General features: G+C 45.7%; 1 protein-coding gene across 1 annotated transcript; it reads left to right on the top strand.

The window, feature by feature from the left end:
- Nucleotides 1-10,829: 10,829 nt before the first annotated feature.
- LOC149853883 (uncharacterized) lies at nt 10,830-19,600 on the top strand. The gene is made up of 5 exons (XM_090026150.1): nt 10,830-10,989; nt 13,857-13,980; nt 14,692-14,740; nt 18,413-18,499; nt 19,481-19,600. The coding sequence occupies exons 2-5, from the start codon at nt 13,858-13,860 to the stop codon at nt 19,555-19,557; spliced, it is 336 nt and encodes a 111-aa protein (XP_089882276.1). The 5' UTR covers nt 10,830-10,989; nt 13,857; the 3' UTR covers nt 19,558-19,600.
- The last annotated feature ends 1,650 nt before the right edge of the window (nt 19,601-21,250 follow it).

Below are 21,250 nucleotides of genomic sequence, written 5' to 3'. Positions count from 1 at the left end.
CATTGACTCATCAGTGCAATTTGATGGGGCAGTAGTTAGTATTGGGTGCTTCCAGGAGTATACTGTGCTAACACTGATTAAGTCAGCTGGCTCTTCTTCTTCCCCTGTCTGTGTCATAAACTAGATGTTTTTCCAGAATCATGCACATCTGAGATTGTTCATGACAGGGTATTTAGCAGAATTTAGCAGATTTGTTGAAATCTGACAGGGGCCGTGACATGAACGCCTCTGCTATGGCCATTGGTGATAGACAGATAAATAGTCAGGAGGAGCAGTGGAACACAAAGCCTTCACTGGCATCAAGTGGATTGTCAACTGTGGACATTCAGAACAATATTTTTGTGCATTCTGAGTGAAAATTACCCCTGTACAGAAAGGGCCAGCAAAAGCCCTTAGTGTCAGCCACAGGAAAAGACTTAGAAACCTGCTACTGCTTCCTACTATTAGTTCTAGTTCTTTAGATCAAGCAGTAAGAGCCTAGTAATATCCTGGATTTGAAATCTGTTAAGTAGTGCTGGTTGTATATGCACCACTTGACTAAAATAAGACTTAAGTTAGACACCAACTTTGTATTAACCCTCCACATTAAAGTGAATACCCACATTGGAAAGGAATATGATTAGTGTACATGCACCACTGTTGTTTAGAGAGTAGACTATATTAAATATAGTCCCTTGTATGCTTTTCTATTATTTTCAATCCCTTGGCCATTCATAACAACACAATGCTGGAAATGCTGAGAAATTCTCCTGTACCAGGAGGGCAGTTACAAGTCTGTTAGTAGAACTGAATATTGAGGGTAAGTTAAAGCCTGGCCCGTGGCTGTCTGCCCTACTCACTGCTACCACAGTGGCTGCAGTAGCTGTTGCCACCTCCACCCTGTGCCCAGATTGGATCCAGCCTACAAGAAGCTCCACTGTCTAGATCCAGCCCAGGGCACAAGATGAATCTGACACCCCTGCCATAGCTACAAAATGATAATGATAGTGGTAATTAGTTTACTGTAGTAAACAGAAATCCTAGAATAGGACCCTATTGAGCTAGATGTTATATAAAAATAGAACGAGAACATAATCTTTGTTCCAAAAGGCAACCAATCTAAGTAGAGACTATCCATCCCATCATCATATATTCTTCATTACAAATTTTAGTCCTTCTCTTCCAACTTCCTTCCTTTTTCATGCCCTTGTGACAAGGTATTTAGCAGAATTCGCAGATTTCATTGCGACTTCTTGGGCTGTCAACTGTGCCTTAGTGCCCATGCTACCCCAGCCCACTCCCTTCCACCTGATGTTATGGGCAGAATGGAAGGAGTTACACCAGTGAAGGCCGAAGCCGTGCTGTAAACCCAATCATAATGGGATAAGTTATAGGTCTGTGCTGTAAACCCAGTCATAATGGGATAAGTTATAGGTGGAACACCAGAATGAGACAGTGGTCTTGGGTCTGAATGCAACTATCTTGAGACAGAAAACCTGAAACAATGACAGAACCTGTGCTCAGGTCCCCCTAAGCCACCTCTGCTGCCTAATTGCTGGTCTTGGGCATATGTAGAACAGGAGCAAGCGGGCAGGGCTTGTTTCTGCAATGGGGGTCCTAAGCTCAATATGGAGGTAGCACAGACATGGCATTTAGGTGCTAGCATAATGTAAATAATCAGTGTAACATGTCATTAACTCTTTGACTGTAGGTTTAGGGAAGAGCCTAATCCTGAAAAATGCCAAGTGCCTTCAAATCCCATTAACTCAACTGGAAACACAAAACTACTAAAGAACTGCCTTTGCTTTTAATGAGCTTTGGATTTGGCTCAAAGGGTGCTCAGCTCCTTGTGGGATCTGGCCCATAAGATATAGCTCTTTCTTCTGGAGGCAGAAGGCAGGGCAGCACCTTAGGGACAAACAGGTTCAGAGAGGCATAATAAGATGCATCTGACACAGCAGGCTGTCACCTATGAAAGCTTATACCTCTCTGAAAGTTGCCACCTTGCCCTGCCTTCTGCCTGACTTCAGACTAACAAGGATACCTGCCTCTCTCTTTTTTTCCTTAGGAAGAAATAAGCTAACCTTTTGCACTGGAGAGATGCCAGCACTGGTTATGAAAAGGGTTAAAATGCATCCACTCTCCAGGGTTTTTAGTCTTTTAAAAATGCAACAAAGAAGCTTGAATTCTTCTGAGACAGATTATTATGTGCTCCTGCTAGCACAGCTTGACCATCTGCACTGATCCAGGGAAGACTGGCACAATCTTTCATCTCCCCTACTGCAGCTGTTTGTCTGGTGACATTGTGCACAGGCCCATCTGATGCTCCCTGAGTATGGCTTATTCCATCGTTTTAAGAAGTTTAAGATTCATGCACAAAGCGTTGGGATTCATCTTTGCCTCGTTCCCCATTGCACCAGCTTGCGACCTGGAGGGTGCCTTCGCTCACAGTCCAACCTTTGCTGCCATACAGGGTTAAGATGTAAGCCTGTTTCAGTCGGCCGTCTGTTCCTTGCAGTCATCCATCTGTTCCTGCCGAGTGTGGGAGGATGTGTCGTCTAGTGGTTAGAGTGGGGTGGGATGACTGAGAATTAGCTACAGGAAAGAGCGGTCTATGGAAGGCGGTGAATCAGGACTCTTGGTTCCACTCTCTGCTGCAGGAATATGGTTGAGTTATGAAAGAAGCAAGAGTTAAAATCCCTACAATTCTACAGCAAGCTCTAGGAGTGAGTTTAGTTCAACAGTTACAGAAGGAAGTTAGGAAAGGAGGAGGATCTGAACCCTGGTTTCTACCTGAAGTTGTTGAACTATTCCGTGACTGTATGTCATGTCACCGTTCTGTGCCTCAGTTTCCCTATCTGTAAAATGAACATAGTATCTCCTTAGGAAGGAGTTGTACAGTGTATTTAATAAATACTCTTAAAATGCCCACCAAAAGGGAGCTACATAAATCCAAAGTGGTGGTGTTGTTCTGACATGTAATAATAGCACAAGTGAAAAGAAGTATGTGTTTGTTAACGTGCATTATGGTTTTCTTTTGGAAAAGCACCAAAAATACCCATTATACAAAGTCCCCAGATTCTTTGACCTCAAAGCCTTCCCAAGATTGGAAAAAAAAATGCTAAGAGCCACACATTAAACACTTCTTTTCTGACTCCTGATTTAACTCTGTGAACACAGCAGCAGAGGCAATGTTTCAGCAGTGCCTGATTTCAACTACAGTCTGAGCCAGCTAACTGATAACCACTGCATAGGCTTTAGCTCAGATCAGTCTGTGGACACTGACTGAACAAAACAATTTCTAAACCATTGACTTTTCCCATTCCTACCCTACACTGATTTAGTACAAGTCAGGTAGGGGGAGGACTGAGCCAATGTAGGCAATGGAGGAATGTGCAGTCAGAGCTTACCATTGCCTTTCACCTGTTAGACAAAGAGTAAAGGCAAGTTAAAGCATTCAGTTTCCTAATTCAAAATATCCATTTCTAGGGATAGCAAAGTACACCCAAATGTAGGATCCAGATCTTCAGTCTTCCCTAATGATTCACATCTGGAAGAACTGTTGGCTCCATATCAGCACACTGATCAGTAATTAAATCATGTTTAATTTCATAGCTTTTCACTCCCTCCCTCACCTTCCACACAGCTCTGTCTCAAATAGATCACTGCCTGCAGATAGAAATGGAATGAAGGAAAAAAGAGAAGTCCTATTGTGTATCATAACTGATAAACACAACTATTTTGGGTTAAGTGTTTGTAGTGAATATGTCAGATCATATACTGGCACAGTAAATTAAAAAAGGATAATTCTGTTCTTGTTTATATTCTGTAATGCATGTTGATGCCAGTTCAGAGTAGTAATCCTGAAATACATTTTTGCGTGATAGGAAACCAAAATGTTCTCAAGAATTTTCCATCTGAAAGCCCCTGTCAGGGTCAGAAAGCTATATCTTGCGTTTCCCACAGGTATTTTCTGCCCTCTTGTGAAGATCTTGCAGAAATCCAGATCTCTGAATACATCAGCATTCATGACTGCAACAAAAACCCTTTCTAGTGTGCTCTTAATGTTTTAAGTTAGGAGTCCTCCCGCAGCTGATTCTCTCACAGATTTGCTAGGTTAGTTTGGGGAGAATTTAAATTAAAAATGTCTCTTGACATTCTCAAATGTGTTTATGCCAGCCAACATTTTCAAACTTAGGCTACAACACAGAGTGTGTCAACACATGCATTTAAGTGTGCCTAAATGTAATGTGCATTAGCTTAATGTACATTAAGCAGATTTAGACAGGCATCTACACATGCAGACGTTAAAGCGCATTAACACTGTGTGGACCGAGTTGGGACTAATGTTAGTCCCAAGTCAGTCAACACACACAGCATTAATGCGCTTGAATGTGTCTACACATTCATTAATGTGCTTTAACTATTTGTGCCTAAATTTGATACTTGCATTTACAGCTACCAAATTTAGGCGTGAATAGTCTAAATTTGCCATTTTTAATGCACAGTAAAGACATGCATGTGTAGACATGTGGCATTAATACACATTAACGTAGGCTAATGCACATTAAAGCATCATATGTAGACACACCCACAGTGATCAAGTCAAGTAGCAGATGCTCCTGGAAACCCCCACTGAAGTCTGAAAGGCATAAAAATCTGTACAATCAGATCTTCTCACTCAGTAGCAAGGTGCTCAAATTTAGTTGCTAAATCCATCTTTAAGCATATAAAGAAGTGACTGGATTGTCAAAGGCCTCAGCACCTACCATATTACCTCCAGGCAACCCAATCCACAAACACTGTGTGCGCCACCTACCCTAGTATTTATCATCTCACATTACAGGCCTGATCCCAAGTCCACTGCCATCTGTTGCTGCTTGAAAGCAACTTTCTTCTGAAGAGACTCAAGTCTTTTATTAAATATGGGGAGATTTTCAAAAGCACAAAAGGGAGAAAGGCACCCAAATCCCATTGAAAGACAAATCCCTGGATCTCCCCTATATTTATGACTTAAATCTATCAAATTAAGTTTTGTTACAATTCAAAGGCACCCACCCTGTGCCCTGGGGAAAATGTAACCATACAGAATAGATGTAAAAATGTTAGAGCAGTTGTTCTCAACCTTTTTTGGATTTGAGGCACCCCCTCACTGGACTTGAGAGACCCTTCCATATCATCTGTGAATTGAGTGGCACCCAATTTCAACAACTAGCATACATAGCAGTGCATATGCAGGCAGGGATAAATCTAAGCCTGAGCCTGTACTTATCTGCTCTCAGCTTATATGCTTATCTCCTCGCACCTCTCTGAACCTTTCAAAGGGTTTGATGGTACCCTAGAGTGCCCTGGTACCATATTTGAGCATCACTGTGCTAGGTAAACTAAACATCTCATCCAGGGCAATTTGGATCTAAGCAGGTTTCAAAGATGCATAGGTTGTAATGCCAGAAGGGACAGTTATGGTCAGCTAATGGTACCTCTTACCTAGCACAGGCCAAAGAACTACACACAATTTCTCTTTTGAAATCTAACAACTTGTTTGACCAACTGTACATCTAGAAATGGTAGCCAGAAACCAAGTGAGGCTTTGTAAATGTTGTGGGACAGGCTCAGGCCTCAAGTAGCTGTTTTTGAAACAATGATGAAGGACCCCAGGGTAGAAGTGTATCTGTATGTGTTTGCACAAATAGAGAGCAAATACAAGCCCTCCTGCCAGCAGACAGAAACTGTGTGTGGCTCTGGCATAGGTCAGCAGATTCAGATGGGCAGAGTATGTCAGTCTCATCAACATGAGGTCCACTGCTAATCTGGTCAAGAGAAAGCAGGGTACATTTGGGCCAGATAGACTAACCAAACTAAACGTGTGTGTGTGTGTCTGTGTGTGTGTGTGTGTGTGTGTCTGTCTGTCTGTCTGTCACAAGCTTTCATGGGCTGAAGCTCATTTCATCAGATGTTGTGAAAGGACTAGTTCAGAGAAGCCATATAGACAGCCTCTGGTAGAATTTGAAAGTGAATCCAGATTTCCTGAGATACCAATATGTTACCCACAGAATCACCCTTTATATCCTAGAAAAAGAGCTGTGCCATTCATTTCAGCACAACCAGGATCAGGTCCTAGAAGCAAACCAGGCTGTACCCTCTACTCTGTCACTAGCACTGTTTATTGGAGATGTGCATTTTTTTAAGCACAAAGCTACAAGGCTCTCTCAGGTCTGTTTTCTGCCATTTGTCTGCAATCCTCGTCTAGTTATCAGCCTGGGCCCACAGCTCCCCAGAGCACCAACAGGAACTAGGAATGTGCATGCATGGCATGGGAAATACCCCTATAAATCAGTAATGAGCTCACCGCCTACACCAGCATGCCTGCCTGCGCTCTCGCATGCTGCAGCCAATACATTGCCTGGGGAGGTTTTCTAGCTTTCAATATGCATTGTTTTTGGAGCCACTCTCCTCAGTATGGCTACCCACATAAGATCTCCTCAATACAGTTACTCACATGAGAAAAAGGATGCCACAGCTTGGTCTTTAAGCTTTGTCTAACCTAAGGAACAGCCCAAATTGAGCCAATGGCAGCCAGCAATCCTTGCAGTTGCATTAGTAAGCATGCATAGAGAGAGCTAGGGCTTGCAGAGATCAGGACCTAGGAGGGTTCACTCACAAGAACCCCCTCCCAACATGGGCACCACCTCAAAAAAATAAGACCCTCCCACTTGCCTCAGCACCAGAAACTGCCAATTAGGTAGAATAGAAGCATAACAGACTACAAGGCCCAAGACCAGAGGCCAGAAGCATACGGCCTGTGGGCTAGAATCAGTCTGCTGAACCACTGGATCTGGCCCACAGATCCAGAAGGACTTGACCCTGCCCATACCTGGAAGCTGGGCCTGTATTGCCACTGCTCCACCCTGGCCCCCACTTCCAGGCTACAGCCTGGGCACCGCTTCCAGCCAGTGGGGAACTGAGCCAGGATTGGGCAGCATCCAGCTGTCCCCTGCTGCAGCCAGGGCAGGGGTAGGCAGCAACAATGCAGATGCAACTCCTAGCTACCTGGCCACAGCACAGCTTCCCACTGGCTGAAAGCTGCACCCGCATTGCAGCTGGCGAGCGGCAGGGCTTGGAACAGCAGTGGCATGCAATTCCCAGCTGCACAGCCTTGGCACAGCTCCTCTCTGAATGGAAGAGGGGAGCTCTCTTCCATTCAGACAACCCTCTAGGTTGTGTACAGCTCCCCACTGTACGCAACCCAGCCAGGGTACAGGGGCTAGTACATGCAACAGGAGCACCACTGCAGTTCCCAGATGCCTAGCCCCAGGATGGGCACAGGCAAATCCCCCCTTGCTGCTGACACACCACTGAAGCCTGTACTAAGACTGGAGCCAGCTGGTGGCTTGAAAAGGTTGCCAGCCCCTACCCAAGGCTAAGAACCTGAGTTTGTGTCCCAGGGCAGCAGCTCAAAAGCCCTCTAAGCCACTTGAGGCCAGTCCTGAGCCATCTACTAAGCTTAACTGCTGGTCTCTAGTGTGACAGAATGAGATGAAGGCCCTTAAATACTATGATTTGTATTTCAATAGATGAGGAGGCCTCAGCTGCAATTAGCCTTCCTTTGTACTGGGCCCTGTACATACATGGTAAGAGACAGTCCCTCCTCTAAACGCTTACTGCTGTGTATTTAAATAGACATGACGGACAAGGGCTGGAAGGGAAATAGTTGGCCCAAGATCACACCCAGAATGAGGAAGGCATATGGGTCTCCTGTTTTTCATTCCACTATGTTACCCACAGGGCAGCACTGCTTCTCAAATGTGTCCTTGGCTACATTAAGCTGTACTACCCTTGACAGTCACCAAAACAGCATTATTTCTGCATGGAAAGAAAACCTTATACAACCTTACACAATTTCTTTTCTTTGAAGAAGAGAAAGTGCTTTGTAGTGGGAAACTGGCCTGTTCCCTTATAGTCCAGTGGTAGAAAAGAAATTGTAATTATTCTTGTTTATGAGCATCTCAGGAAAATAATTACTCAGCCCTCGTTTCCATACTCTTCAGGAATTAACAGTCATCTATGTAGGCACTTATCTGGCACCTATTACCATAGTAACAGGACACCTTACAGTCGTTAACATGCTTACTCTCATGACACTCCTCTGACATAAGGAAAGATTATCATCCCCATTTTACAAGTGGAAAACTGATCCAGGTGGTCCAGATGGTGACATGCTCCAAATCCTTGTGCAGACATTAACTCATTAATCCACAGAAACTATCTATCTGTGTGGCACATGTACGTCCTGTTTTATGGATAAGGAAACAAAGGCAGATAGCAACTTACCCCAGGTCATAGAGCAAATCACTGGATGTGGATTTCCAGACATAAGTACATGCTGCTTACCTAAGAATAATACTTCTCAGATGACAGTCTGGACAAACATTGTACATATGCAGTGCCTAGTAATCACATTATCCTCCTCCTCCGTTATCAATTTGTGATGGATGCTGAAGCTTTACTAGAGTGTGTAGCATGTTTAATACTTCTTGGTTATGGCAGTTACTAGTCCCATCAATTATTAAGCAAATCCAGAGAGTGCTACATTAAAGAACCTTTCGCTTTACAATGTCAGTGCAACACTGACCCTGTCTGGTAAGTCAGGTGCATGTATGCAATGCCCTGAAGCACAAGTATTACCTTTTAGATGGCACAGATTACAGATGCAAGCACTACATATTAAGCCTCATCTGGTCAATCCCTCAGATCCAAGCAGGACTGTTCCTTAAAATGAATTTGGTGCTTTATCCCACAAGGTTGAAATGATCCTAGCAAAAAAAAGATTTTGAATAGTTTTCATGATATATAACGGAAAGACATCGATTATCTCATATAACTTAGAAATAAGAGATGGCAACGATCGTCATAATCATTAATACGTATGAAGGCACAGGAATATTTTCCATAGGATTCTCTATTCCCTTCCTAATACTGCTCTTCTCTTTCTCTAAAAGCTTCTGTGGACTGCCAGGGTATTTTCCTGGAGCTGTGGGCACTGATACTTAGATCCTCTTCCAATCAGGTTATAAGTGTTGTAATTCAGCACTTGAAACAAGGCTTCCTCCGCCAGATGGCACCATAACACTGCTCTTCATCAGAAAACCAGCTGCATGATTTCGGATATTGTCCAGTGGGATCTGCGTTTATTTGACAAACACTGCGGCAGTGGATAGGAGGAAAGCTCAACCATCTTCTCTGTAGGAAGACTTTAACACTTCCTTTGAAGATATAACAATTAAAGGCTGAATAGGAGGTCTTGGACCCCACAATTAAGACAGCATTCATCCTGAAGCTGTGCCATCTCAGGGTGTGATCTTACGGTCTCTTATAAGGCTAGATGGCATCAGGCTGGGTTAGTGCTCAGATGGATAAATTAAAGTCAACTCCTACAGGGAAGCAGTGGAGTGATTCAACCCCTTTTGCATCCACGTTGATGCTAAGCAATTCGTGCTGTGAAAGCAAAGATCTGTGTGTGACCAAATGGTTACTATTCCTAGCCACTAAACCTTTAACGGCCCTCCTGGCACAAATATTTCTCTGGGAGTCCTGGTCAACGTCTGGAACTCGCCCTGTGGCCTCAGCTTCCCTTCTGTTGTGTAAGGTACAGCTGCATTTCATCACGAAACAGCTGCATTTCAGTAAGAACTGCAGTGACCCCAGTAAACAGGTAGGCCTGCATTTCAGTAAGAATTGCATGTCCCCGGTGCACAGGTACACCTGCAGTGTGTGCTGGGATGCTTCTCACAAGTCGCATCATTCAGCTTTGCATTAAAACAAGTCTCTGAGGCACTGGCCCTGGATGAATGTTGTGCTAATGTCGCTCTTAGCATTAGCTCTGGTGCTACATAACCAGACTTTGCTGGCATTGCTCCAAAATTTTTTTCAACGGCTGTGTTTAGAATCTATGATGCTAAAAGTGTCTTTAAACAATTTATTATCCAAGATACTTAGATTTTAAAAAGAAAAAGGCTTGTTCTCAATTATTCTGTGCTTTTGGCACGAAATACAGCTGGCTGGTCAGTTATGCTTATATTCCCGTCCTAACGTCATAAAGAATTTGCTTCATATAGCAGATATTTTAGAGTTGTGCTTTGAGTGCTATTGAGATCTCGGAGAAACGTTGGGCTAATGTTGCTCTTAGCAAAGTTGTGCCCCTAAACCCGCGGAGCCGATAAACTCGGGTCTCTCTCCCATTCGTCTCCGTGCTCCTGCTGATTTTCTCGGTCTTTCCTTGCATGCGCGTCCTGATGCCGATGAACGCGCAGACTGGGACTCGCCGGCATCCGGAAACTAAAAACACCGAACAGCCAAAATTGCAGGACGAACCTTTTTAACCCCCTTTTTCTCTCAGAATAAAGGTCATTGGTGAACTCAGTAGCAAAAATGCCCATGATGTGATCAACTGGGATTTTTTATTTTTATTTTTTTAAATTTTAAGATCATGCTGGTGAGGTGGAAGCCGACCGAAACCACCCAGTTGGCATTTCTCTGGGGCCTGTGCGGGGCTGGCTCCTGCCTCAGGATAAGACGAGAGCATTTCTCAGAGTCCTCCCAGCACGTGCACATGGCCGGCCTCGGGGTGTATCGTCCTCCCTCGCCCGGCCATGACAGGGTTAACCCCCCGACCTCGTCCTTTCCCTTTCCCTTTCCCAAGATGGCGCCCTCCGCTTCCGCACTCTGCGCCTGCGCGCCAGCGGAACGGTTTCCATAGCCTCATCAACGGTTTGCATAAAAATCATCAACGGTTTCATGATATCATTCGATGCCGCTGGAGGGGGCGGGGGGCGTTGCTAGGGAAAGAAAAGGAAAAGAGACGGAGGGGAAGGAGACCCTTGACTCCACCCCGCCCTCTGACCCGTACTTCCGGCCCCTGCGTAGAGCGCGGACGACCCCGTGGTGACCTCCTTCCGGCAGCGTCGCGCAGAACGAGCGTGCAACGCGTTTCGCGTCCGTCCCGGGCTTAAAGTGAGCGGGGCGGGCTGGGCTTCCCCTCCCGCACCCTCCCCCGCCTCGCCGGCACGGCAGGGGGAGGGGGGCAGGGGGCAGGGGAGGGAGGCGGGTCCCCGGGCCCGGGCCCGGGCCCGGGCGAGCAGCGCTGCTAGGCCTTGAGGATCACCGCATGCGCGCGGTGGTTTCCACCCGTGCACGATGTGGGATCAATCATGGGAACAGTGCCCACAAATGTGCCATCGTTTTGGGAGGGGGAGAGGGGACGTGGCATGTGCCAAACCCAAGTCACGCTCAGGGTGTCGTTAGGGTTTGCTGCCAGTGTGTCCCTATAGGTTTCATCGATGGCTTAGGGACCTTCTGCTGCTTACCTCAACTAAGTGCGTGGGCTCCCAACTTCATCTCCATTTCGCTGGAACGTGGCTGCATGCCTGTTTGAATGCTTGCAAGTGCCAGCTGTTCAGCAAATTGGTGAATTTGGAGCTCCCGGTGCGATCATTTAATATTTTGTGCTGGAGTGTGAAGAAAGCAGTGTCGGGCGGGAGTTGCACGCCAGGAGCTGGTGGAGCAGACGGCATGGGGGCTGCAGCCCCCTCTGTTGGCTTGCAGGAGGGGCAGGTGTCAGGGGCTAGGAGCACCCCCCAGGGTTTCAAGGAGGCCTTGGAGGTGCCGCTGGAACAGGCTGGTGCCTGCTGAATTGAGCCTGAATAAGGGGGGCTGGGTAAGGCACGTCCCTGATGGCTTTAGGGTGAATAAAAGACAAAACAGCGACAGGAGTGAAGGTCTGGTTGAAAGCGAGTACAGAGAGGGGGACATGGAGCAGACAGCGCTTGCTGGCCCTCGGATACCTGCAAGGAGCCGGTGGACACTGCTTAGAGACATGGACAGACCAGGAATGGGAAAATGGCTCCATAGTCCCTAGGACAGCGATTCCCAGTCTCGTATAGGTACCACCAGTGGTACGCAGACAACCTGTCAGTGGTATGGGTTAACAGATTTATTATAATTAGTTTATATGGCAAAAATTTGCTGGTGGTATTTAAGGCTGTAGCATTTTAAATGAGTGGTGCACAATCTGTCAGAATTTGGGAGCTGCTGCTCTAGAGGTTCCCCTGCCACAGCCTCCTTTCTGTTCAGATAGATGGCCAGGTTGGCTCCGGCCAGAAGAAGGTTGATCAGGTAGCCTTCGGGCTCAGTAAGGTCTTGGACGGGGAGTACGTAATGGAAAAGGTGCAGAGAGAAGTGTAACCAGCACATCAGACCAACTCCTTCCCCACCCAGCAGTAGGTGTCGCCTGAGCCCTGGGGGTAGCTTGGTTGTGGAGCATCAGACATTCCAGGGTTCATGTCCTTGTTCAGGCTGTTGCTGGCTTTTTTTGTTTCCACCCCCGATCCCTCTGGCTAGTCTGTTTTACTCAGTGATGATCCTGCCTTGAGCAGGGGGCTGGGCAAGATCATGTCACAAAGTTCTGTCCAGCTTGAGTTTCCTTGCCTGCGCCAAACTCACAATACACCCAACTAGGAAGGAGGCTTCAGCCAGGGGATGGGTGTCCTCTGCTCTTCCCCTCCCCTCCCCCCCCCCCCCCCCCCATTTAAACCTCTGACCCTCACTCCCATCCCTGTTTTATCTTTTTTTCCCCCACAAATTCAGTTGAAATGTAACCAGTAGCCTTCTCTATTAATAGGATGGGGCTAACTGTTGCTCGTAAAGCCCATATTCCCAATATGTGTCAAATAGGTCTGGCTGGGGGGAACCCAGGTGAGCTTGAGGCTCTCTTCCTCTCTCTCTCTCACTCCTCCACTTGTGTCTCTGGGCAGAGTTTCACTGAACAGCATCCACAGGCTCCCTTGACCTGGGGAGCAGTGGGTGCTGACCAGTGTACTCTGCTCAGGCTCCCCTTCTGGATCCCTTGTTTTGATCCTGTGGCCTTACTCCCTTTTCTGTTGTTGTTTTTTATTTGTTGCATGCAATCAGTTATCTTCCTCAGTGGTCTCCTTTCTTAAGAGGGGGTCTTATAGTTATTTGTTTAGGCCTAGGCTTACATTCTGTGAGTGCAGCAAATAGGCCAGCTTGACTTTCCTGCGATCCTACTGTGGTCATTACTGAGCTGCTCTTTGCAGATGCTGAGCATGTTGTGGGTCTCCACCTAGTCCACATGCCCTGAGTTTGCCTCATACATGGTTGTGTAATACAGGGAATGTAGTTAAAGGCACAATCTTTGACTTTTTTACATCATCCATGGCCAATATTTGGCCTTCTCTGGACAGGTATAAAGTGACATGGGGTATTTGTACAGTGACATCCATTGCATCTTTTCAACTTTTGTACTGGGTTGAAAACACTTCTCAAATAAGAGTTAACCAGCATGTAGAATTTAAGTGAGCAGTTGACGCAGTGGTTAGAAATCCTACTATTGCACTGGAACTGTACGCACTCTTAATGCTAGCTTCTTGCTTATAGTTGAGAGAAAGCAAGGATAATTTTGCATGAACAGGCAAGTGAAGTATAGGATTGAGAGCACACTTAGCAAATGTGTAGATGACATCAAGTTGAATGGAGTTGGGAGGGTAGGGCTAGGAGAAGTGGTCCAAAATCAGTAGGATTAAATTTAACAAGGGCAAGTGCAAAGTCTTGCAGTTAGAATAGAACAGTGTTGTGCACATGGACAAGGAAAGACCAACCACACTGCTGTACTGGAGAAAAGCAGCTGGTGGGTACAGCATTCTGTAAGCTGAGCAAGAGCCAACAATATGTTGAGGTGTGATTGTTTGTATTCTGCTTAATGTACTTCAGGTTCTAATGTGCTATGGGAGCCCTTCCAAAACAACAGTTGCGTAAATCCAAAGCAGTCTTTTTTGTTCTTTCCTCTGTGTTTCTTATTTTAGAATGCGTTACGTGGCCGCTTACCTGCTTGCTGTCCTGGGTGGGAATGACAGCCCCACAGCTAAGAACATCAAAAAGATCCTCAACAGTGTTGGTATTGATGCGGATGATGAACGTGTCAACAAGGTTTGTTTGGGGTGTTTATGTGCTCGTTTCTCTTCCCCCTTGTATTTTGGAATAGTTGAGAGGAACTTATTCTTGTTGGATGTTTTGGAAGATCTGTAAACAAAATAATTCACTTTTTGGATCATCATCTTTAGTATTTTCATTGACACTGGTATTGCACTATTTTAAGAAACCAAATTAAGTGAAAGTGTTTAGTGCTGTATAACCAAACTTAGAGGTATCACTCCAAAATTTTTTTTTCGACTGCTGTTTTTAGAATCTATTATGCTAAAGTGTTCTTAAATAATTTCTTATCCAAGATATTTAGTTTTTAAAAAAATAATAGCTTGTTTTTAATTGTGTGCTTTTGGCACTAAATACAGCTGGGTTGTCAGTTTATGCTTATATTCCCATCCTAATGTTGTAAAGAATTCAGTTCATATGCCAGATGTTTTAGGGCAATGTTTTGAGTTCTACTGAGATGTGCTAATGTTGCTCTTAGAATTAGCTCTATTAAAGTTTTGTCCCTAAACCCATTTAGCTTATAAACTCAATTCTTTCTCCTGTTCCCCTCTGTGTTCCAGCTGATTTTCTTTTTCTCTCTCGCACATCCCATTGCTGATTAATACACAGACTGGAAATTGCCAGTGTCAGGAAGCTAAATACACCAAACAGCCAAAATTCCAGGATGATCCTTTTAACCTCTTTCTGTCTTTCTCTCTCATAATAAAGGTCATCGGTGAACTGAGTGGCAAAGATGTCGATGATGTTATCAACTCAGGTAAAAATAGTTTTAAGATCATGCTGGTGAGATGGAAGTGGACAGAAAAATCTCTTGCATTTCTCTAGATAGGTCAAGGACTGCAGTGCTGAGTTTCATATTTATTTAAACAAAACAGTGCCAGGAAGACTAGAGACTGCAGAGCAGTTTCTGCAGGCAGGTCGCTGGTTACCAGCTACCAGCTTAATCTACTGTGTTTCAGTATCTCAAGAATTCAAACCCAGTGTTAAAGAGATGGTTTGACAGTAAAGTGTTTAGATTCTTGTGGAAAAGGGAAGACTATTTTTGTTGGAAGGTTAAATTTATTGGACTTAAGTTTATTTGAAGGGGAAATGTAAATATTTCATTGTTTTACATGGGAAAAGCACATGCCTCATGACAACAGTGAACCTTAATACCCAAACATATATTCTTGTTATGACTGTTATGAAGTGATATGGCCAATATAATTTTGATATTACCCTTTGCTTCTGTCAGTAGCTGTCCCCACCATAAAACTGACATGCTTTTGTTTCAAATTTAAATGTGTATCTGTAATGGAAAATGCTAGCATTCCATTCATTCTTCCTACCATGAAAATCATTGCTTGTTCAAAACTGGTAGAACTTAAATGAAATGGTCTGGTCCAGTCTGAGCATGGGATTGATATTCAGAAATTTATGAATCCTAATAGTCTGTGAAACTGTCTGTAGCCTTGCACAAGTCATAATCCTCCTGCATCAGTTTCTCCAGCTGTCAAATCTGGCTGACATTTATAGGATATTGAAGCTCACTACAAGTTGATTGCTCACTAAAAGTCCATTAAATTCCTTTCAGATTTAGTTCTGTGTTGCATTCGTAAGTATACTTGATTGTACTGATATAATGGCTTCAAGAAAAATTGAATTTTAAGTCTTCATTGCAAGTACACTTTCAGTTCCTATATATGTTAATAAGCATAATTAACCAAGACGCACACTCTCATTTCTCAAAGCCATAGTTTCATAATTTCATAGAATCCAGTGAGTGGGAAGGGACCTAGACAGATCATCTAGTCTGACCCCTTGCCATGGGCAGGAAGGAGCACTGGGAGTGGGAGGGGTCATAAGACCCCAGCCAGGTGCCTATCCAGTCCCCTCTTGAAGATTTCCAGGGAAGGTGAGAGCACCACCTCTCTGGGCAGCCTATTCCAGGCTCTGACCACCCTTACAGTGAAGTAGTTCTTCCTAATATCCAACCTAAACCTATCCTCCCTCAGCTTGCGGCCATTGTTCCTGGTGACTCTAAGGGGGGCCCTGGTGAACAGACTTTCCCCGAGTCCCTGCTGGTGGCCCCTGATAAGGTTGTAGGCAGCCACAAGATCCCCCCTCAGTATCCTCTTGTGGAGACTGAAGAGATTCGGGTCCCTCAGTGTCTTCTTACAGGGCTGGCCACAGAGGCCCTCAACCATACGAGTGGCCTCCTCTGGACCCTCTCCAGGTTCTCCACGTCCTTCTTGAAGTGTGGCACCCAGAACTGGACACAGGACTCCAGCTGTGGCCTGACCAGCGCCGCATAGAGTGGGAGCAAGACCTCTCTGGACCCGTTAGTGATGCCCCTGTTGCATGCATGCGTGACGGGGCGGGAGGCTCTGCCTATTGCTTCGTCACATTGGTAACTCATATTCATCCTGGAGTCGATCCTGACTCCAAGATCCCTCTCTGCCTTTGTGCTGCCAAGAGGGTCAGCCCCTAACCTATAACCATAATGCTGGTTCCCGCTCCCCAGGTGCAGCACCCTGCACTTGTCCTTTCATAGTTTCATAGTAGCTAGAGTCGGAAGGGACCTTTGTAGATCATCTAGTCCGACCCCCTCCCTTGGCAGGAAAGAGCACCGGGGTCAGATGACCCCGGCAAGGTGCTCATCTAACTTTTTTTTAAAAATCCCCAGGCTAGGAGCCTGCACCACTTCCCCTGGAAGCCGGTTCCAGGCCCTAGCCGCCCTGACTGTGAAGTAGCGCCTCCTAATATCTAATCTAAACTTACCCTCCGCCAGCTTGTGACCGTTATTCCTGGTCACTCCTGGCAGCGCACAGGGGAACAGGGACTCCCCCAATACCTGCTGATCCCCCCTGACCAGTTTGTAGCAGGCCACAAGGTCCCCCCTTAACCTTCTCTTGTGGAGGCTAAACAGGTTCAGGTCCCGTAGCCTCTCCTCATAAGGCCTGCCCTGCTGACCCCTGATCATACGAGTGGCCCTCCTCTGAACTCTTTCCATATCGTCCACGTCCCTCTTGAAGTGTGGCGCCCAGAACTGGACGCAGGACTCCAGCTGCGGCCTGACCAGTGCCACATAGAGGGGGAGGATCACCTCCCTGGACCTGCTCGAGATGCATCTGTGGATGCATGACAGGGTACGGTTGGCCTTCTTGACTGCCTCCCCACACTGCCGGCCCATGTTCATCGTGGAGTCAGTGACGACTCCAAGATCCTTTTCCGTCTCTGTGCTGGCAAGAGGGGAGTTCCCCAACCTGTAAGTGTGGTGCCGGTTCTTCCTCCCCATGTGCAACACCTTGCACTTATCAGTGTTAAACCCCATCCTATTCTCATCCGCCCACCGTTGCAACCTGTCACGGTCAGCTTGTAGCCTATTGCACCCTTCTAGTGCACCCACATCCCCCCACATCTTAGTGTCATCAGCAAACTTGAACAGGGTGCTTTCTACCGCCTCATCCAAGTCACTGATGAAGATGTTGAACAGTGCGGGCCCGAGGACCGAGCCCTGCGGAACCCCACTGCCCACGTCCTTCCAGGTCGAGAAGAACCCATCCACTACCACCCTCTGGGTACGGCCCTCCAACCAGTTGGCGACCCATTTGACCCTTGTTGAACTGCATCCTGTTCTGATCTGCCCACTTCTCTAATCTATCCAAGTCTGCCTGGATGCGGTCCCTGTCTGCCAGTGTATTCACTTTACCCCACAGCTTGGTGTCATCAGCAAACTTGAACAGGGTACTCTCCACACCCTTGTCCAGGTCACTGATGAAGATGTTGAATATAGTCTGCTTTGTCTCTTGACTATGATACCACTTTGAAATCTGTGTTTCAAAGAACCACATTATTAGAGGCATGGCTGTCAGACTAGAAATGTTGAGCTTCATTCATTTGAGGCAAAAAGGGTTTGTTTAGAAGATCTAGTCTGACCTCCTGTGTCACAAAAATTGGTGGTTCCTTGAGCAAACCCAATAGCTAGCAGCTGATTTGGAATAAGTCACTCAGAATGACTAGTCCTGATTTAAACAGTCTTAAGCGATGGAGAATTTACTCAGTCTGACTAGTTGGATCAAGGTGTAGTGTTGCAGATTTAAATCTGTAAGTCTCTTCAGGATGCTGCTGCTTAAAGTGAGGATGGTTGCAGTTTCTTCCCATATTCAATAACAAAAGGGGCATCTTTGGGCAAGTTGCCTGAATTGGTCACCATGGGCATATAGAGTGAAGGTCAGGTTCATGCTGGAATACTAACTATCAGCTCACCATTCACTCTGAGCATGGCATTTCTCAGACCCAGTGTAGACACAAATCAGACCCTTGTGTCAAGGGTTTGGCTTCTAGTGACTTCATCCAGGTGTTACCTCCATTAAAGCATGTTCTGCACGACTGGAGTCTTGGTATGAAACAAACATGGTTTTATTTACCGGCATCTCATATTTTACAGGCCTCTCCAAATTAACCTCTGTTCCAGCGGGTGGTGCTGTCCCTGCAGCCCCTGCTGCCCCGGCTGGTGGTGGAGCTGCACCTGCAGGTAGGGTTTTTTAAGGCAGGGGAATTCATGCAGACTGTGTATTGTTGCTGGAAGATTTCTTGATTTGCTGCATTATGGACCAGTTCAGTATTACAGTTCCCACCGTTAAAACACCTGTAGCTAAATTGGATATCCATTTCCATGAGGGACTTAGCACTAGCTTTTTGCCATTGCTGTAAGGGCATTGCTTATGTCTTGTTAACCAAATTCCTGTATTTCCTGGTGACCCATTGTTCTTGCACTTGGGGAATTGACCTCATTAGTTCTGCTGCTAACACCAGTAATTGGTTTACCCTTCCACCTCCTAGAATGGATGTGGTCATTAATTCAGTGAGCCTACTATGAATGTTGAGGACTGCATTTCTGTGACAGTGGCCATGCTAGGTATCTTGCATCTAAAAACAAAATACCCATAATACTCTAAAAAGTAGAGGATCTTCCTGGCATCTGCTGGTTTCCAGCTGATCTCTGAAGCCTGAGCCCCGAACTTTTCTTAGCAAGCATAATTTCTGTGAGAGCTATTCTTCTTTTAAATGTGGAAGATAAAGAAAATTGACACGGTGCAGATATTCTAAAGGATTACTTAAATGTTCAAATCAAGATTAGGTTTGGGAAAATCTCAGCAGTATTCTTGTTTCTTTGTGTATTACTTTTAGCATTACACTTCAACTAAGGGTTGCACTTTTTATAACATGCAGAAATAATTTGGGCCTAGTTTTACCATTAAACGTAAGTGGGTTTTATGCATCTTAAGTTGCTTGGGTACTTCTGAAAACTGCTTTCAAATGGTGCAAGACACCTTATATTCAGGAGCTAATCCTAAAGTTTCCTTTCATAAAGTTTAAATGTGATTGCCATAATTTGGTGCATTCCTGGGAAGGGTTGTAAATCCCATTCTTCTCCCCCTGGCTCTGTGGGCAGTAGACATAAAAATGCTTGATATTTAAAATCAAAATTTACATTTTTCTTTAACACTTACAGAGGAGAAGAAAGAGGAAGAGAAGAAGGAAGAATCTGAAGAGTCTGATGAGGACATGGGATTTGGCCTTTTTGATTAATCACTCTGTTCTGGGGAAAAAACAATAAAAATAGTAAAAACTAGAGCCGTGTTGATTTTTACCTGTTAAATATAGACAACCTGGCTGGGATTTGCAAAAAGAATTGGAGGAGGAGATGCCCACTTCCCACTGAATTTGCTTGAAAGCTTGACTATTGGACTCCTTCAGGCTGCTTTGAAAATATCAGTACTTGGAGTTAGTGCTTGAAAACCAGGTCTCCTGGGCTATACTCCTATCTTGCATTGTAAAAATGGGCGTCTCTTTTTAATGAGAAGATGCACTTAACACCCATGCACTGCATTGGAGGTATAGGTTTTTGAGCTAAAAACTTAATTCTTCTTTCGCCGTGGTTTTCCAGTTTGCTCTGTGTGGTGAGGTTATGGACTGAAAACATAACTATATTGTCAGAGGTGGTGTGGGGACTGGGAGAAGCAAGTTGGCTGAGTGTTTAAAAGGAGAAATAAAAAGCTCTGAAAGGCTCACTTGACATATTTAACATGGAATTATGCAGTTAGATACTAAAGATAATAGGGTATCTTGTAAAAGCAATTTTTCATGGTGTTTGCAGTCTCAGACACTTCAGCATAGATTGGCATTCAGTTTCTTTTGTAAAAACGACACTCAAAGGCAACAACAAAAATGTTTTCAAGCACAGGTTGAGGCTTACACTGCCATGAGAAAATAGATAGGAGTCATGCGTGTTACTGGCACTGCACTAGCATCTAAACAAGTTCATAGTAAGATTTGCAATTGGGACACTACAGCACAACTTTCTAGACCATGACCAAAACAAAAATACATTCAGTGTTCAGGTTGCCAAGATGGGCAGAAGCTTGCCAAGGCCCAGGCCAGGAACCTGGGGACACTCGCATGTACCACCCCTCATGGCCTTGCTGCTTACGGCTGCTGAATGCACAGCCCCACCTGCTCTTAGCCACAGGGAGGGGAGAGCCAGCAGACAGTCTCCCCAGCCTGGTACCAGCCCCCCTCTCCTTGGCTGGGGATTGCCTGGCTGGGAGGAAGGGGGACTTCTTGCTCCTGCCCCTTTACCCCCACAGTCCAGGGACCTGGGCTAGCATAGGCTCAGCCCCACCCTATCCGCCAGCCATCCACCTCGGGTGGGGGGAAACACATCCTACCTCCCAGCCCAGCACCAGTCCTCCTAGCCAGATGTGCCCAAGGAGGGTGGAGAAGCCCCCACTGCAGAGCTTTTTTGCTTCCCTGCAGCATGGCAGGGTAGGGGATGCATTCTCCCCTACTCCTTGCTGCTTGGGGATAGATGGCTAGGGAGGTGGCAGGACTGCCGGGGCTTTTCCTCCTCTTGCATTGTACAGACCAGGGCTAGGAGAGCCTAGGTGTCTGCTTCTCTGCCCCCCATCCTGCTGGGCTGATAGGCACAGGCAGGGAGCAGTGGCTTTAGTGCCTCAACTCTGTGACAGGTGGGGATGGGGCCATCCCTGCTGTGCTGGAGCAGACAGCACAGCTCAGGGCTGCACAGAATCCTGGGATGCTGGAGGACTGTGAGTTAACTTGAGTCAGGAGGGCATCTGGGACAGAAGTTTCATAAACTGGTTTAACGTTAATCAGTTAAATCTGATAGTACATCCAACCAGGTTTGACTTAAACTGCTTTCAAAATGGCCAAACCTGGTTTATGTGCACTGAACTTCTGTTACAGGTTTAAAGTAGTTTCT

Source organism: Crocodylus siamensis, chromosome 13 (genome assembly GCF_052110815.1).
Source record: "Crocodylus siamensis isolate JL-2025a chromosome 13, ASM5211081v1, whole genome shotgun sequence".
In the NCBI taxonomy this organism is placed as follows: Eukaryota; Metazoa; Chordata; order Crocodylia; family Crocodylidae; genus Crocodylus; species Crocodylus siamensis.
Note: the sequence above shows the minus strand (reverse complement) of the source record. Positions and strands in the feature narration are given on the sequence as shown.

Coding starts and splice junctions, on each gene's coding strand:
- LOC149853883 (XM_090026150.1), top strand. CDS start 13,858: ATGCGTTACGTGGCCGCTTACCTGCTTGCTGTCCTGGGTGGGAATGAC. Junction 13,981..14,691: donor ATGATGAACGTGTCAACAAG/GTTTGTTTGGGG, acceptor CTCATAATAAAG/GTCATCGGTGAACTGAGTGG. Junction 18,500..19,480: donor TGGTGGAGCTGCACCTGCAG/GTAGGGTTTTTT, acceptor TAACACTTACAG/AGGAGAAGAAAGAGGAAGAG.